At 57.0% G+C, this 19,213-nt stretch overlaps 1 protein-coding gene across 1 annotated transcript in view; it reads right to left on the bottom strand.

Moving 5' to 3' along the window:
* Positions 1-18,544, bottom strand: part of LOC119106850 (R3H domain-containing protein 1) — a 28,527-nt gene extending 9,983 nt beyond the window's left edge. The window contains exons 1-6 of the mRNA XM_037230192.1: positions 18,476-18,544; positions 17,858-17,886; positions 15,417-15,507; positions 5,554-5,709; positions 2,839-3,010; positions 1,625-1,766 (exon numbers count right to left, since the gene is read on the bottom strand). Coding sequence (XP_037086087.1) covers positions 1,625-1,766; positions 2,839-3,010; positions 5,554-5,709; positions 15,417-15,507; positions 17,858-17,886; positions 18,476-18,544 — 659 coding nt within the window. The remainder of the gene's footprint in view (positions 1-1,624; positions 1,767-2,838; positions 3,011-5,553; positions 5,710-15,416; positions 15,508-17,857; positions 17,887-18,475) is intronic.
* Positions 18,545-19,213: the final 669 nt, after the last annotated feature.

Below are 19,213 nucleotides of genomic sequence, written 5' to 3'. Positions count from 1 at the left end.
CGCGGCGGCGGCGGGGTCGGGCGGCAGCGCCGGCTGCCGCTGATGTTTGGCGCCCGCTCGGTTGACGTTCGGAGTGCTCGATCAGCCGGAAGGGTCTCAGCACTCGCGGCATGGCCTCCCGGGTAGAGACCATGCTGACCACGAATGGTCACTCGTAACTTGGGCCACCCGTAGAGTTTAAAAAGAGGTTAATATGCGGATAACCCCAAGTACGAGCATCAGACACCGCTGTTATACTTCCTCCTTTCAGTCAGAAGTACTGTGCGATAAGGCTGTGGTATCGGACGAACTTGCTTCAACACGGACCGTCTAAACGCAGACACTGGCCTGGTCGGAAGCCGGATAGGACGATCTCACGTCAGCAGCAACATGACGAAAGGTAATGTAAGTCCTCGTCGCAAACATCCATGGGGACTTTTGTGACGGCACTGCTTTATTCCCCGATAAAATATACGGCGAAGGATTTAGCCCCGCTCGTAAGCCTCTGGCACGGCAACAGACTGTGCAGCCTGCGAGCCAACCACAGTTTCTTGGAACACAGGCTCGTAGCTAGGCAAAACAGCGTGGGCAGCATCATCGATCACAGTTACCAGGCGATCAGAACGCATGTACGATAGTGGTAGCTTCCAACCCACAGCCCCGCCTGGTCGGTGCTGAGGAACAAATGAGGCACCGACTGTACTTCACGTTCAACGTTATTATGGAAGAAATTTGACTTTCTAACGTCACCTTTCTACAACAGTGAATTTCTACAACAGACAATAACCTTTCACAAACCAAACCCCAACACATCACAAGCATCAGAAATGTTGCCGCTCTCGCGCTTTGTCTCCGACCGTGACGCTCTGGACTAAACGCTGCCTGAAAGCGCACCGCCAGGTGGTACCCGCCTCCTATTGTGCTCGTGTTAACGCGAGGGGCTTACGAAATTAGAGGGGAAGAAAGACTTAACTCCTGCCACAAACACAGCAAATGGATCAGGAGAATATGCCGCGATTTTCTACAGATTTAGCCGGGAAGCAATTTGTGCGGTCGATTAATCTTTTTCATTCTGCTCAAGTCCAATACGGGACAGACATCTTCAAAAGTGTGGACTGAGAATCTTCAACCTTGCCGAAAAACATCAACAAACGCCCCCGTCCTGAGTCACGTCAAAGGGCAGTGAGTACACGTCGGGGGGGGGGGGGGGGCAGGGCGGGGGCGGAACGAACACGTCAGGGGGGCAGGGAAGGGGCGGAGCGAACACGTCAGTTTACAAAGGGCGGTGCGAATACGTCAGGGGGGCAGGATAGGGGCAGTGGGAACAAGTTAGTTTATAGATACGCACGTCACGCTGCCGGATCCTTTTCCACCATGCGGAGCACATTCCGCGATCAAAAGCGTTACAACTGTCAATGCCACTTACCACCACTTATGGCAATGTCCTCGACCCGTACCGTCACTCACACGTCGTCCTTGAAGCTGCCTAAGACGCCGGGAGTTGTGCCACCACCGCCATCGACATGTCGCCGTGGCGAGGTTCAGTCAGCCCGCGCAGCACAGCTGCTTACACCCCCGGAGCTGCAGCCGACAACCACATCCCCGACGGATCGGACGAGCCGACCCGCGCTGCCCCGCCACTCACATGTTGTCTTTGATGAAGTTGAGCATGTCCTGTTCGTACTTGAGCAGGTGCGCCTGGTCCTTGATGTTGGCGTTGAGCGCCTCGACCAGGAACTGCTCCACATCCACGCCCTTGCTGTCCGTGTACACCTCGCTGGAGGACTCTGCGGCCGTCGGGACAACCCGTCATCGGACAGCCAAGCACGCCGCCGCGTACCGATTGGTGGAGCCCGACAGCGCTCAACGGCCACGTACAGCTCAGCGGAGCCCGACGGCGCTCAACCGCGGTGTACAGCTCGGCGCTCAACCGCGGTGTACAGCTCAGCGGAGCCTGACAGCGCCCAACCATCGCGTACAGACCAACGGAGCCTGACAGCGCTCAATAGCGGTGTACAGACCAGCGGAGCCCGACAGCGCCCAATCATCGCGTACAGACCAGCGGAGCCTGACAGCGCTCAATAGCGGTGTACGGACCAGCGGAGCCCGACACCGCTCAAGTCCGCCTCACTCGGCGCCTAACTCTGTTGTCCAGTGCGTAAAAGACACCCGACGGCGCCGACAGCATGACGAACTGCAGAGCAGAACCGTTCTGTGTGATAGTCATCGTGATGGGTTATACCCATGCACAAAGCAGTTCGGGGGAGAGAGGGGCGACAATTATTTGAGAGAGAAAATCACAACCGGCAAACGTGGCAGAGCAATGCGTAGCATAGCATGGCATGGCATAGCAGCCAGCAGCACAGGTACCTGACCAGTTTATTTGACTTTCAGATGTGATGGGAAACAAAGCCATGACACGAACGGAAATTCGCCGCCATCGAGTGAAAATCACAGGTAAAAACAAGTGTGCACCGGAAAGTCGTGGTTCCCCAGTGAGCAGCAAACAGTCAGTCAGATACTGGTGTTCAAAGGCGCGCCGTCTACAAACAGCTAGCTGTGACAGCTATGAACCTGTGCTACGTGTACACATGCCTCTGAACTGAGCTTACTCAACTGTAGATCCCACGGGAGGTAGCCAAGCGAGGACATCGTTCCCTCAGGTGACCCGGGCGATGAGACGCCTCCCACTTCTGGCGACGAAGCGCTCGCCCCTCCCGAGACGTGGGGGACCGGAATCGCCGCTCACCTCAGGACCGGTGGGGAGGTGGGCACTGGCGACGCTCTCACCTCCGGAGAGGCGGGACTGCCTCCTCTGGACAGGTAGCACCTCTCACCTCTGGAGGGGTGGGGACTCACCTCTGGACAGGTGGGGGCTGCCGGGGCGGCCCTCGGTGCTGCCCTGGCTGTGGAACTTGCGCAGCTTGTGGCTGACGCTGAGGCTGTAGCGGGGAGGCAGCTCCACGTCTGGCGGTGGCGATGTCTCCTCCCGCATGGCGTGGCTGCGCATCAGCACCTTCAGTCGCGCACTCTGCCGGGAGAGAGGGGCAGGTCAGAGATATGCATGGCGTGGGTGCCCATCAGCACTTTCCGTCATGCACTCTGCCGGGAGGGAGGGGCGGGTCAGAGATACACATGGCGTGGGTGCCCATCAGCGCTTTCCGGCACGAGCTCTGCTGGGAGGGTGCGGCGGGTCAGAGATATGCATAGCGTGGGTGCCCATCAGCACTTTGCCGGGAGGGAGGGGCAGGTCAGAGATACACATGGCGTGGGTGCCCATCAGCACCTTCGGTCACGCACTCTGCCGAGAAGAAAGAATGGGGGGGGGGGGTATTAAGGTCAGGGTTATACTTAAGGTTAGCGAACTTAAAGGCTCTGATCAAATCATTACTATGCTTCATCCCAGTATTCCGGTGTGGACAAATAAATCATCAAGGGTCTGTCGTATGCCTTAAAAATGTCAAATTGTATCCTGCGCATTCGTGCGTCTTAACATGATGTAAAACTTACAAAGTTTAACGCCAAGAGATGTGAAATCAGGAACACAAGTACCATGAACAAACACTCACCGAATCCGATTTTCACTCGCCATTTCAGCATACATTTATATTGGTTATATTGGGCGGCGCGATTGCTGCGTAATCGAACGGAATGGATGTCCCGGGATTTTCAGCTCGCTGCAACACCACGCTTCCGACGGCGACCGACCCGACGTCGACGTCAAGACAGAGGGAAAGAGAGAGGCAAAGAACAACACATATGGAAAGGGGGAGAGAGGGAGAGAGAAAGAGGGGGAAGAGAGAGAGAGGGGGGGATGGGAGAGGGAGAACGAGGGGGAGAGAAATAGATAGAGACAGAGGGGAGATACGAAGCGCTCATATGCCCCCAAATCGAGCGACCCTGCATCATTTATTCAGCTTGATGACGACTCATCCCAGATGCGAACGCGCGCCCACTAAGGCTACTGCAATCGAGGACGCCAGCAAAAAAAAAACCGAGGCACACGAACAGCTCGGGACCCACACGCCAGATCCACTGACGGGAGCGGCCACGTCCCAGAAACTCCGTGAGATCGACCGTGTTTTACACGAAGCGTACATGACTTCAACATCGCGGAAGGTCGCCGGCGTGTGATCAGGATTGTCGTGGGCTCAACATCGCTCGGACGGGGAACTTTGCCGCTAATCCTCCATCTTCGGAGGCTTCGACACCTCTATTTCTGTAGGACAAAGCGCGCGAGCGCCTATTCATTTCGAGACGCGTGCCATCCTGACCGCATCCGGCACGGGCACACGCACCGAACGTTCGCCTGACGCTCGGTCGCCGGGACACGGAGAGGCTATTTCAAACCGTACCACGGCTGACGCTCGCGTAAGCATGACGTCAAACCCTGCCTCACCGACTGCGGGAAACGACAAACCAGCGCCGTTCCTTGAACAGCGCTCAAAGCGTCAGCGAGCCTCGCGTCGACGTGCCACGGAGTGATGAACATACAACCGCGCCGGCACTCGAGCCGCAATCGCCAGCCGAGTTCTGCGCGGCTGACAGCGCGGCGGCCCGACTCCTCACAGCCGAGACGCATCGACAGCTATTACGTCGAACTTGCCGCCGCCCACGCTGAAACATCGACGGCTGTCCGACTAGACTCGACGCGGCGCAGACCGCCGCTCCACCGGGCACCGGGGCGGCGGCACCGACACCTCCGCGCGGCGTCGGCAGCGGCGGGTCGAGTGACGTCGCCGCCGCGCCGCGAAGGTCGCCGCCGGTAACACCGGACATCCGAGCCGCCCCCGGGCCCAGACGAGCGCCGCCGCCGGGCCGGGTCTCGCGGGAGCGCCGTCGGTCTGGCCGGTCCCGGTGCAGGGCTCGGATTCCGTCCGGACGGAACGCAACGGCTCTGCACGGCAGGTGCTGGCCTGCCGAGGCTGGATGCCCGGGCCAAGGACATAGCTGGGGCTTGACGGAGCGTGGCCGCAGCCTGGCTTTTGTGGCCATGGTATGCGAGGCACGACGATGGAAGGCACTCGGACGTTAACTTCGGTCCAGACGGGGCGAAACGACTTTAGCCATGGTGTTAGCACCGGATCTCACTTCGTGTCTGGAAAGCATCTTGCCTTTTTATTCGGGGTTGATCACCTTGTCTGACCAGCGCGTGGCGCCACGAGCCAGCATTAGACGGTTTCATCTTCCATCTGGGCAGCGTGCTGTGGCGCCTCACATATCACCTGTCTGGGCAGCGTGTCGTGACGAATCACATCTCACCTCCTGTCCGGGCAGCATGCTGTGACGCCTCACATATCACCTTCTGTCTGGGCAGCGTGTTGAGATGCCTCACATCTCACCTTGTCTGGGCAGCATGCTGTGACGCCTCACATATCACCTGTCTGGGCAGCATGCTGTGACGCCTCAAATATCACCTGTCTGGGCAGCGCGTTGTGACGCCTCACCTCTCACCTTCTGTCTGGGCAGCATGCTGTGACGCCTCACATCTCACCTTCTGCCTGGGCAGCGCGTTGTGACGCCTCACATCTCACCTGCTGTCTGGGCAGCGTGCTGTGACGCCTCACATCTCACCTTCTGTCTGGGCAGCGTGTGCGGTCCGTGGTCGCTGCGCGTCGTCGGCAGCTCCAGGCTCCGGCTCTGCCGCTGCAGAGGCGCGCGCTCCGACGCCGCCGCCGTGCCGTTCCGGGCCGGGACGCTCTCCGGCTGCGTCGAATCGACGGCCTCCTCCTGACGACACGGCACGGGACGAGGTCAGCGCGGGACGAGGTCAGACGGTACTAGGTCAGCACGGGACGAGGTCGTCCCAGCCCGGCGGCCTACCGGCCCTACCTCGGCCAGGCGAGCTTTGGAGGCGCGGCGCGGCGGCCCTCGACGCCCACGCCCGGCCGTATTTGAGCATGTCGTCCGGCGGCCGACACTGCGGCCGGCAGGTATGAAGCGGACGCTGACGTCACGCACCACGGGGTCAATACGGCGGCGTGCGGCGTGCGGCGTGCGGCCCGTGGCACGTGCGGAGACAGCCGGCCTCTGGCTGGAGCGGCCCTGAGCGGCCTCGGGGGACGGGGAGGCAGGGCCGAACGAGCCAGCGATGGCCCTCTCAGACCACACGCGTGACATTGGGACGAGCGGGCAGCTCTGGCGGCGGGCGAGACCGGACCGACCGCAGCCCGCAGCACGCGTGACATTGGGATGAGCCGGCAGCTTCGGCGACGAGCGCGACCGGGCGCCGGAGCCCGGGCTCCGGGCTCGGAGTCAACAATCAAGGTGTGAGTGGGAGTCGGGAGTGACAACCATCGGGAAGAAAGCCAGGAGCCGGCGGCTGGGAGGTGGAGGACAGGGGCCGACGACTAGGAGGTGGAGAACAGGGGCCGACGACTGGGAGGTGGAGAACAGGGGCCGACGACTCGGAGGCGAAGAGCAGGGGCCGACGACTCGGAGGCGAAGAGCAGGGGCCGACGACTGGGAGGTGGAGAGCAGGGGCCGACGACTGGGAGGTGGAGAGCAGGAGCCGACGACTGGGAGGTGGAGAACAGGGGCCGACGACTGGGAGGTGGAGAACAGGGGCCGACGACTCGGAGGCGAAGAGCAGGGGCCGACGACTGGGAGGTGGAGAGCAGGGGGCCGACGACTCGGAGGCGAAGAGCAGGAGCCGACGACTGGGAGGTGGAGAGCAGGAGCCGACGACTGGGAGGTGGAGGGCAGGGGCCGACGACTGGGAGGTGGAGAGCAGGAGCCGACGACTGGGAGGTGGAGGGCAGGGGCCGACGACTGGGAGGTGGAGAGCAGGGGCCGACGACTGGGAGGTGGAGAGCAGGGGCCGACGACTGGGAGGTGGAGAGCAGGAGCCGACGGACCTGGGAGGTGAGGAGCAGGAGCCGACGACTGGGAGGTGGAGAGCAGGGGGCCGGACGACCTGGGAGGTGGAGACAGGGGGCCGACGACTGGGAGGTGGAGAGCAGGGGGCCGACGACTGGGAGGTGGAGAGCAGGAGCCGACGACTGGGAGGTGGAGAGCAGGAGCCGACGACTGGGAGGTGGAGAGCAGGGGCCGACGACTCGGAGGCGAAGAGCAGGGGCCGACGACTGGGAGGTGGAGAGCAGGGGCCGACGACTGGGAGGTGGAGAGCGGGGGGCCGACGACTGGGAGGTGGAGAGCAGGGGCCGACGACTGGGAGGTGGAGAGCAGGGGCCGACGACTGGAGGTGGAGAGCAGGAGCCGACGACTGGGAGGTGGAGAGCAGGAGCCGACGACTGGGAGGTGGGAGAGCAGGGGGCCGACGGACTGGGAGGTGGAGAACAGGGGGCCCCGACGACTGGGAGGGTGGAGAGCAGGGGCCGACGAATGGAGGTGGAGAGCAGGGACGAGACTGGGAGTGGAGGAGAGCAGGAGCCGACGACTGGGAGGGTGGAGAGCAAGGAGCCGACGACTGGGGGATGAGAGCAGGGGCCGACGACCTGGGAGGTTGGAAGAGAGCGGGGGCCACGAGACTGGGAGGTGGAGAACAGGGGGGCCGACGACGGGGAGGTGGAGAGAAGGGCGCCGACGACTCGGAGGGCGTAAGAGCAGAGCCGACGACTGGGAGGTGAGAGCGGGGGGCCGACCGTACTGGGAGGTGGAGAGCGGGGCCGACGACTGGGAGGTGGAGAGCGGGGGCGACGACTGGGAGGTGGAGAGCAGGAGCCGAGCGACTGGGAGGTGGAGAGCAGGGGTCTGACGACTGGGAGGTTGGAGAGCGGGGGCCGAGACGACTGGGAGGTGGAGAGCGGGGGGCCGACGACTGGGAGGTGGAAGAGGCAGGATGAACCGACGACTGGGAGGTGGAGAGCAGGAGCCGAGACTGGAGGCGAAGAGCAGGGGCCGACGACTGGGAAGTGGAGAGCGAGCGGGGGCCGACGGACGGTAGCGCCGGCAACTCAGGGGTCAATGTCACGAGCGAAGAGCTGGGGCTGGGGCATCGGAACCTACGATTGCGCGGCGGTGGTTCGAACGAAGGGCCGCCCGGCATTGGGAGGTAATATCCAAACACCCCGCCTCCCAGCAATCACCAGACCGCACGATCCCGGACTGGTCGACTGTGACAAGGAGATCTCGGGGCCACCACTCGTATCTCTCCGGCGGTCGGAATGGCAGAACGATTGGACGGCAGGATCACAACATTAAGTGGGTGTCGGGAATCGCCCTCAGTAAGTGTTATCACGCTCTTGGCGAGTCAGCGTTGTCTCGATTGCATTCATCTGGCCTGCCGCTAACCGACTGCACGTGCCGCCTGCTCCCTTGACTTAAGCCCTCGTGCTGGCTCATGCCAACTGTCACGACACAGGCTTCGACCGGAGGTCTTATGCTCAGTGAATCATCCGCCATGTAAGGTGTCAAATGCAACAGGTAATCCTGAATTGTGTCACAGCGAATCAAGTTGAGCAGCTTCGAGCGCAAGCCATTCAACCGTAATGCGCCAAACGGCCTCGTGCTGGAAAATATCGTATTTCAGGTGGCTCGCTCCTGCCGGGAACCGTACTAGTGCTTGATTTTGGATTACCTTTCAGCTGATTAAAAACCAGCGATATCTTTATGCGCAACGTAGCAACCACTTATTTTCAAATTTGGATGAGGTGGAGACGGAACTGAATGAAATCCTCACCCTGGCTGCATTTGTTGTCGCTCCACAGCAAAGACCAGAGGCCCTAATGAAAGGCTCTTATTCTAAGAGATCATGGAGCGCCTGTGCGCTTGCTTCGCTGAGCGGCGGGCCTGAAAGATCACCATATCAGGTGCTGAACTGACGGATCAGAGGGGCGATTTACGTTTAGATATTTTGTGACCGCATGTGACTTTTTCACGCTGTTCGCACCGACTGGATCCTTCGCCCCGACATACCCGGCCGGAACCGCAGGGACGTCGTGATGATCAGCTGAAGGACAGGGACACGCGGATGTCAGGGAGGGGAGGGGCAATATCTGAACGCCAATTTTCCGCGCAGCAAGTCTCCACAGGTCTTCGCAATACTCTCTCCTCATGTATGTTTAAGGTATGACAGATGTCGCACTCCTCGCGAAAATTGTGTTCCTAATACTCTTAGATGGATTCTTAAAATAATTGTAGACTTTTTCGGCTGATATAGCCCTTGCTCGGCGAATTTTAAAGGCGGAACCCGTAAGAATCGGCTGCGCGCACAGGACAGGGGCGTAGGAACGTAACAAAGGGATGCGGGCTGGGGGAGGGTGCTCTGTTCGCAAGTCAGCCTTTCCCGCCTGGTGATATGTGAGCTGAATCACTTACAATTTTGACGGAAATGAGGCAGGGGCCACTGGCCATCCCTGGTCAAGCGCGTGTGCTGGAGGCAGGTTATTTTACACACTGCGGACGGCACGCCACTAACTGTTTTTACAAGCATTGCTGAACACGGTTAGAACCCAAAGAATAAGAGAAAGACTCGACCTTACGCTCATTGGATACAATCAAAAAGGAGGGACGATTACTATTTTTTTTCAAACTCGGTCCTCCCCAGCATCAGCCTCAAAAATGAATAAAACAGTCCTTTATATACACCTGAACGAAAAAAAAACACCAAAAACCAAAACGTTCATTGATGCCCCAGGGCCAGATCAGTTCTCAACAAAAATTGACTGAAACCTGTGACAAAGACTTAAACAAGATGTTGGCCTGCAATCCAGAAACGTCAAGGACGCCGTTGCGGGCGCCACTGCCGCTAACGGCAGCGATTCCAAAGGAGCAACTAGGGAATATGCTGTGCTTGCTGGTATCAGCCGGCTTCGCCCCCCCCCCCCCAAAAAAAAAACTATGCATTTGTATAAGTCTTCTCACCGTAGCATCCGCAAAATATCATTCACCTGATCTGTGCAGCTTGACTTACATTTCTCTTAGCAAAGCGCTGGAGAAGTGCGTTTGTTGCTATCCTTAAAACACTAGCCGATGATCCCGCGGTCGACCGGAGGCGTTCCGACGTCACAAAATGTGAGATTTCGGTTGCCTGGCTCAAGTAGATTTACGAGCGGCACATAGCTAAGCAATGCTAATTAAAATTGTTGGAAATCGGGACATGGGCCAGGACGCACGAAACGTGCCGGTACGCATCGCCTCGCCGCGCGCGCGCCTCGGCACGACGTAACGAAATGAATACAGACGGACGGACAGGCGCACCCCAGCAGACGCGCCCCAACCTATAACTAGTATGCAGACAAGTGATCACACGCTTGCTTGGCTAAGCGACGAGACAAACAGCTGATAAATGCACTAATAAAGCTGCTGCACTACCGGGACGATTCACACTTCTGACACTTCTATATCCTACAATTCTACAGTTTTCCGGCTGACCTGATGATTTGTCGCCAAGATTTACGGACGGAATCGATGGAGGGTTGCACACGTTATGCCCAGGACAGCGAGGCATGAACAGCAAACATGAATGGGAAGGCCAGGCTACATTGGTGAGTCAATTCCTTCCGCTCACGACCACAAGACCAGCCACGTATGGGCATGTGATGAGGGGGAGGGGGGGGGGGGGCGGCGCGATAAAAATACAAAAACTACACGTTATGTAAAAAGCGACACGGTTAACTGAAAGGGATGGTGTTAATTGGAACACGAGCCAAACACTGGGTTTCCTGTACAAGTTCCGCTCTACACAGTCCTGTAGCAAAGTCCGTTAGATACAAAGCCACAGTGAGACAAACGACCCGGAACCAATCATCCAAGGCGCGTAGCTGTAAATAGCACACCCACTGCTTACCAAGTAGAAATTAGCGAGTGTTCAGCACACAAATGCTGCTCTCCAAAACCCCACAACGGTTCGTGTTTGTTACGGATTCTACACGCTTCCGGAAGCCGTCTCGGCCGCCACTGTCAGCGCCAAGTTTTCCTGTATCCAGCTGTCACTTCTAAACGACGCTGCGATGTTTCTGAACTGTCGCGTTCTGCAGCGGTTTCGAAACAGACCCCGAGAAAATACTGTGCGCAGGTATTCTTACGAAAGAGCGGCTTTGTTACGACCAAAACACGAACAAATTTGACCAGCCCTCTACTGTACCCCTTATAAACTATTCCTCCCTAATTCTGTGCAACTTATTTCATACTGTTTCACGCAAGACGCTGTATATATATATATATATATATATATATATATATATATATATATATATATATATATAAATATATATATATATCCTTTCGTGCAGGAGAAAGACAGCGGGCAAGAAGAAGGCGTGCTTCGATTCAAAAGCACGAGGGTGCTGGATGGTACACTAGTGCAGAATACAACTAGCACTACTAGCCACCTTTTTCGCTATCGACATACATAAATATAAATATAAATATATATATATATATATATATATACATATATATATATATATATATATATATATATATATATATATATATATATATATATATACATCGACATCACTTCGCATCTCCGTTTAACGGTTTTCTCGGCAAATCCAGAAGACTTGAAACATTCCAGAGGCACAGTGACTCACCTTTTACCGCCGATAGCGGTACTTTTATGTTCCGACTTCGCCGTCGCAAAACAAAGAAATTGTAGTCTTTCAGTAAATGTTGCGTGCAGGACATACAATTCTGACTTGTTTCCCATTTCACTCACCAAGTGGACGGAAATCGTTTTCGCAGCGAAGTCCCCCTCCCCCCCTCCCCTCAGCCCGCTATGTGACCGGCCGGTGACACTTTGTGGTCCATACGGGTTTGCATGAACGTCTGTACTGACATCGTAGGACGTGCGCCATTCTCATTGGCCAATGCGCCGGTAACAAAACTGCAGCCGACGCTTCAAAGGCGCATTATTCTGCTGTCTTTTGTTTAGGCTACTAACCTTTTATGGGTATGCATAATGTGTATGCGTGTGTGCGCGGACCTTTTATGGGCACGGTGGGGATCCAACTCAGAAAAAGGCCAGTATGAATAAACAACATTTCCATCCAATACTATCTAACCCGGCATGAATGAACACAACAGGGGTGTACCTACGAGCTAACAGGAGAGGATTTCACTGAAACTTAATCAATCATAAGTCGTTTGGGACCTTCAGCCTCGAAGTGGCAAAGCAGCGCCTGCAGAAGTCCCACGGTCCTCCGAAAAGCATGGCTCCGGGTTCGGAGGCTTTCAGCCATCAAAGCAATGGCTTACAAAATACACCGCAACCAAAGCGCAATCAAGCTGCATTCTTGTTTTTCATTTGGCATTCACCACAAATGTTTTAAGAGAACAGCCGCTCTTTGGCATTCAAGAACCGTTGGAAAAGATAAATGGTTGCGGAATTTAATCGTTTCATGCGGCTGGCTCTCTCAGAGTAGGAGACTGGTACGAACTCACGTTGCAGTCTGGTTGAATCCGGCTGTTCATCTGAGATAGAAGCTTTGCATCCATATATATATATATATATATATATATATATATATATATATGCATGTGTATATATATACATATATATACATATACATATATATATATATATATATATATGTATATATATAGCATTTATTTATTGAAAGTTACGCAACATTTACTGAAAGACTACAATTTCTTTGTTTTGCGACGGCGAAGTCGGAACATAAAAGCACCGCTATCGGCGGTAAAAGGTGAGTCACTGTGCCTCTGGAATGTTTCAAGTCTTCTGGATTTGCCGAGAAAACTGTTAAACGAAGATGCGAAGTGATGTCGACATATATATATATATATATATATATATATATATATATATATATATATATATGAATGCAAAGCTTCTATCTCAGATGAACATCCCGACTCAACCAGACTGCAACGTGAGTTCGTACCAGTCTCCTACTCTGAGAGAGCCAGCCGCATGAAACGATTAAATTCCGCAACCATTTATCTTTTCCAACGGTTCTTGAATGCCAAAGAGCGGCTGTTCTCTTAAAACATTTGTGGTGAATGCCAAATGAAAAACAAGAATGCAGCTTGATTGCGCTTTGGTTGCGGTGTATTTTGTAAGCCATTGCTTTGATGGCTGAAAGCCTCCGAACCCGGAGCCATGCTTTTCGGAGGACCGTGGAACTTCTGCAGGCGCTGCTTTGCCACTCCGAGGCTGAAGGTCCCAAACGACTTATGATTGATTAAGTTTCAGTGAAATCCTCTCCTGTTAGCTCGTAGGTACACCCCTGTTGTGCTCATTCATGCCGGGTTAGATAGTATTGGATGGAAATGTTGTTTATTCATACTGGCCTTTTTCTGAGTTGGATCCCCACAGTGCCCATGAAAGGTCCGCGCACACACGCATACACATTATGCATACCCATAAAAGGTTAGTAGCCTAAACAAAAGACAGCAGAATAATGCGCCTTTGAAGCGTCGGCTGCAGTTGTTACCGGCGCATTGGCCAATGAGAATGGCGCACGTCCTACGATGTCAGTACAGACGTTCATGCAAACCCGTATGGACCACAAAGTGTCACCGGCCGGTCACATAGCGGGCTGAGGGGAGGGGGGGGGGAGGGGGACTTCGCTGCGAAAACGACTTCCGTCCACTTGGTGAGTGAAATGGGAAACAAGTCAGAATTGTATGTCCTGCACGCAGCATTTACTGAAAGACTACAATTTCTTTGTTTTGCGACGGCCAAGTCGGAACATAAAAGCACCGCTATCGGCGGTAAAAGGTGAGTCACTGTGCCTCTGGAATGTTTCAAGTCTTCTGGATTTGCCGAGAAAACTGTTAAACGGAGATGCGAAGTGATGTCGACATATATAATATATATATATATATATATATATATATATATATATATATATATGTATATATGTATATGAAATAGGTCAGATTAGACATACACACATACATATATATATATATATATATATATATATATATATATATATATATATATATATATATATATATGTATGTATATATGCATCATCTGACATAGTTATCATTTGCCATGGCTTGGGCTCCAGCATTTTCTGCATTGCATCAGGAAGACCATGTTTCAAATTCGTTTCCTGTCGACCACATACATATTTATGTCACGAGTAGCTGACCTCAACGCTGGTAAACGCACTCGGCCCGACACCCGGCTCCAGAGGACGGTGTCGGCCTGCTCCGTTACACGTATGTGTCATCACGCCGCCGCCGTTGCGACTTGAACAGCGATCGCGTCCATCACCCGCCACTTGCCGTACGCCATCGACAGGCCGCGGCCCAACCGGCCACCGACGCGCTGACGGTTGCGGCCAGCGTCCGCTCTGCCCTCGGGGGCACCACGCCCCCTCCCCCTCCCGGACCACCAGGGCCCCTCCCTGGCTGTGCGGGCTCGGTGCGGCGCGTCCGGCCGACCCGGTGACCCGCCGCCGCCACTCCAATACGCCGCCGAACGTGGCTCCGGCGCCCGTCCCGACCGGCCGTACAGCTGACCGCGTGTGCCACTGGTCACCTCTGGTAGCTGGCCGGGTCACCTGTGCCAGTGGCGCCTCGCTCGGCCACCCGCCGCAGCGGACCGCTCCGGGGTCTTCCGCACGGCATTCTGACCAGCTGATTCAACAGTTTTCCTCGGACACTTGACTGCGGTGTCCCAGTCAGCTGTTCGGGCGCGTCAGCGAACCAGCTGGGGAGGCCGTCGTCTCAATGGATCTCAGTGGGTGGGGAGGATTCGCCGCCTCGGTCCACTGTTGAGGGAGTTGAATTCCACAGTACTCAGCTGAGCCGCTCAGCGTCGCCGGAGTGTCTGACGGCTATTCCAGAGGGTTCATCGTTTCAAGTCGCTCGACTGAATGGATGATGTACCGTGCCTCCTTTCGCTGCCAAGTTATGAGTTTTCTGATGGCCCGTTTTAGTGCCTCACACATCACGATCGGATAACTTGCTTCGGAGGGTCTATCGCCCCAGGTCGCACCGGCTTGAGAGAGCCCGTCACCTCAGGTCACACTTATTGAGAGGGGGTGGAGTGATTCCCTCCCCAGGTCATACGTGCCTGTAAGGCCACCGACTCACGTCACGCCTGTTTGAGAACCCCACCCCAAAGTCACACCTGTTTGAAATCTCCGACCCAAGGTCACGCATGTTTAAGTTCCCCGCCCCAAGATCGCGCGTGTTTAAGGTCCCCGCCCCAAAGTCACGCCTGTTTGAGATCCCCACTCCAAAATCAATGCCTGCTTGAGATCCCGCCTCAAAGTCACGCCTGTTTGGGATCCCGCATCGCGGTCACGCCTCTCTGAGATCCTCCTTCCCAAAGTCACGCCTATTTCAGATCCCTTGCCCCACATTCATGCCTGTCTGAGATCCCCCACCCCAAAATCACGTCTGTCTGAGATCCCCGCCTCACAGCCACGCTTGTTTCAGACCCCCCCCCCCCGCCCTTAAGTCACGCCTGTTTGAGATCCCACCCCCAGGTCACGCCGCTTGCGATCCCCTGATCCCCTGATCCCCTGATCCCCTTGCGGTCACACCTGTTTGAGAGGGTCCGTCGTCTCGCTCTGCATGTCGGCCTCGGCCGCCCCTCCGCCGGCCCGCACCGTTTGCAGACCACTATGGCCGGGACTGCGGACACAGAGACAGCACGGTCAGCAGCTGGCCGTTAACGGCCGGCAGCACAGCTCGCGCGCCGGCCCGCCCGTCAACCAACGCCGCGCCATCAATCGAACACAATATCAGGTGATTGATGCCTGATGTGGCTGATGCTACGCGGTAGTGATTAACAATTCACGACCGGTGTGTTGCATTTATAATGGCGGCAATCAATGAACGAGGATTTGAAGAGGCATAAGTTCATAAAATGACAGAACGTGATTGTGGGCTCGTGCTTGGAGGGTCGTCACTGGTTCCGGGACACCGGCGTCGATAACACGAACAGCATCGAGTGAAAAGAGCAACAACACCGTCAGCTGTGCGGGCGGCCCCCCGCGCGGAACCGGAACGGACGCAGCCCTGAACAAAAAGGCGCACTCCACACTGCACCGGGACCGACGCAACGAGCCGCATTCCGAGTCAAACGACACGCGCGCAGCGCGGCGGACGATAGCTGTCGTCGTGCTGTGTGGGACGCCACGCAACAGGCGCGATGGGTGTCGGACCCACGCGGGGCTGGTGAGGCTGGGGTGACCGGCGGCACTCCATCCGAGGTCCTGCACCGCTGCCCGGCGGCCCGAGGTGCCCTGCCGCTGGGAGGAGGGGGGGGGGGGCGTTCTTAACCCCCCCTCGGCGGCGGCGGCGCGAAGAATCGGACGTGGCGTTAGGCCCGGAGGGCAGGCCGGACACAGCTTGCTGTTTGGAACCAGAACACGGCGCCCTGGCGGTCTCATCCCAGCTCAGCTACAGACCTTTTCACCCCGCCATGATCGCGGAGGATCCTTTTCGTTGCCATGCAGCGTCACGGCTCGGTTGCCCCACGCCCGACTGACGTTGTCTGGACAGTTGCCAAACGACAGCTGTGTAATGCTCTGGCCAAACAGTTGGTTCCCTCTGGGCGGACGCGGGCCCAGAGCCAATGGACAACTAGCCCTCCATCACATCCCCTCGATCACAGACAGCTTACGAGGTTACCAAAAGTGCACACAAACGGGGGACAGACTTTGCAAACTTCTGGGGGAGGGCAGCATGCATGTGAGCAGTGTAGCATGTGTGCGCACGCTCGAGATAATGACAGAGTAATAGCCCAAACCACAATATCATTGTCCAACCATGCCAAAAAAAGGAACTATCGCTTTGTAGAGAGATGAGACGAGGTATCTAGTATCACGGATGGAGTAGCCCTTCGGACTATCATCACCGTCCGTACGTAATTATATATACTGTGTACACAATCATGTACCAAACGTTTCGGCCAGTTGACTGCTTGGCCGCCATCACGTGCCACTGAGTCCTGAAAATGGCTAGATGATAATTTGGCTCGCTGTCATGTCCGCATCAGAGCCCGATTTCCCTCGTTCGCGCTGCTGGGATTCGAGCTTCGTTGTTCTGATCGCGAGCCCAATGCTTTACGAACTGAGCTAGCCGGGAAGGGGCCCTGCGGTCGAAAAGCCCTTCTCTTAAAACGCCCTACAACTTTCTTGACTACAAAAACTTTCGAACCATTCCTGGTGGACTCCCGATATTATGAACAAACATGACGGAATCTGGCAAACAAATTCGGTGTCACGTCAGATGGAAAAGCTATGACGTCATTCGTGAAGGTATGTACGGCCTCCACGCTTTTAGAGATCCAGCTGACTTGTACCAGACCAAACCAAATAACTTGTGACGACCATCCTTCAGAATCGGTCAGTAAACTGACACATTGAACAAACCAACCGACGACTAGTGAACGGTCGACATGGGTTGCGACAGGACACGTAACTCTGAAACGTAGAACAATGAAATGGCCATACCTCACCTTGAACTGGGCCTGCAACTTGAACTTAACATTTTGGTATGACGCGGAACGCAGCGTCCTTCTATTCCGTGCCTGTCTGGTGCTGCAAGGCAATTTTTATTCTGGTCGCCTTCCTTAAAATCGCAAACTAATTTTGCCTCGTTTTATACTTGGTGTGACCTGCAGTAGCGGGCCACAGGCCGGGGGTCACCCATCCGTACAAGGGCGTCGCGGTCGGCAATATACCGCGGCCGACGTCGCGTGGCGTCAGGCCTGCGCGGTCCTCCCACGGAAGCCGCAAACCACCGTCGGCGGTGTTCCCTCCCGAGTCGGCCGCCTCGCGTCTGACGGGGCCTCCCCGCCCTCATCGTGCGCCGCCGCATGCTGGCGTGGCGGCCCGGCCCGCGGCGCTGACACGGCTGCAGGCGTGCACTGGGGCCGCACGAGCGGCGGCACGCGAGACGGGACGGCGAGCGCCACATGCCACCGCCCGCCCGACACCAGCCCGGTCCCGCCCGCCCGGCGACGGCCGCCGCGCACGGGAGGCGGGCCCGCTCCACGCGACCCTCCTGCGCGGCGGTCACGGCTGAGGCGCCAAGCAGAGAAACGGAGCGCATAATCTAACGGCGGACCCCTCCGACAGGCGCCGGCGCCTTTTGATCATGCATTCACGGAGGATGGCGCGACCGCCTGTGGCGGCGGGAGGGGGTCTGGGCCTGCTGGCGGCAGCGGGAGGGGCGGCCTTGGGCGAGGGGCAGGTCAGAGCGACCGTCAGATCTGAGGCGCCGCCGGGACGCCGACCGACAGGTGGCGCGTACGCCGCTGCCAGCCAGGCTGCCAGCAGTCAAGGTCCGTGGCGCCGCTCTTCCAGTCTGAACACCCGCCAAAAACGCCGCCAAGGGCCCGCCGGCCGGCCCGGGAGCCACTCGGGGCTGCTGCGCGTGCGCCCAGCACCAGCCCCAACACTAAAGCGAGCATTTCCGACATGGCAGGGAGATACCTAGCGACACGGCGATCGCTCCATGGCTTTCGCTCCTCATGCAGATACAAGGCGCGACCCGAGCGCCGCGGAGCGTTAAGGGTACGGCAGCCGGCGCCAGCACTATGAGATCACCACGTGGGCCGCGGGCCAACTGGGCGCGCGCCTCGGGCACTGACCTCCAGCGCCATCTCCGCCTTAGGATCGTGCAGGGTCCGGCGTCGCCCGTTGGCGGCCGGCGGCGACATGCGGGCATGCAGGCCTCGACAGGTCGCACCATGCACAAGCGGGACTCACAGGCGGGGTGACGCGCGCCGGCAACAGAGAAAGCCGCGCCCGGCCGGCCGGCCGGCCCGGTGTCCGGCTGCACTTACTGTCTACTTTGCTGCTCTCTACGTGGTTGGCTACAGTTCGCATTGCGTCTACGCGGCCGGGGGGATGGCGGTCGGCGGCCTGGGCACACAGAAGCTGCCGGTCAGTGAAGGCGGGGCGGGGCGGGGCGGGACGGCGGCGGCGACGCGGACCGGGGCCCGGCCGCTCCCGAGGGCGCTGGACGGCCGGGCGCCGGCCCGAGCAGCCCCCGGCGGCGGCGGCGGCGGCGCGCGGCGCGGCACAGACGCCCCAGCCGGGATACCTCCGGAGTCCGGCATTGTCTCCGGCAAGCGCCCGACGGCGACCGCGAGGCGTTCGCCGCCCGCCAGACATCCGCGCATGATAGTGCGGCCGCCGCCTCCACACGCGACAGCTTTTGGTTTTTGTAAGTTAGGATATATGTCACGTGGGCAGATCACACTTCGAAGTATTCACAGATAGCAACGAAAAGCTGCAGCGACATCCCAAGACCTTTTCGGAACACCAATATTAAATATACTTTGTCTCTTCTGCACTGTACACTAGCAGCCTGTACTATGCGTTTC

The sequence above is a fragment of the Pollicipes pollicipes genome, unplaced genomic scaffold, assembly GCF_011947565.3.
Source record: "Pollicipes pollicipes isolate AB1234 unplaced genomic scaffold, Ppol_2.1 Scaffold_6215;HRSCAF=7368_pilon_pilon_pilon, whole genome shotgun sequence".
NCBI lineage: Eukaryota > Metazoa > Arthropoda > Thecostraca > Pollicipedomorpha > Pollicipedidae > Pollicipes > Pollicipes pollicipes.
The sequence above is the reverse complement of the archived record's forward strand: the minus strand, read 5'-3'. Positions and strand labels throughout refer to the sequence as shown.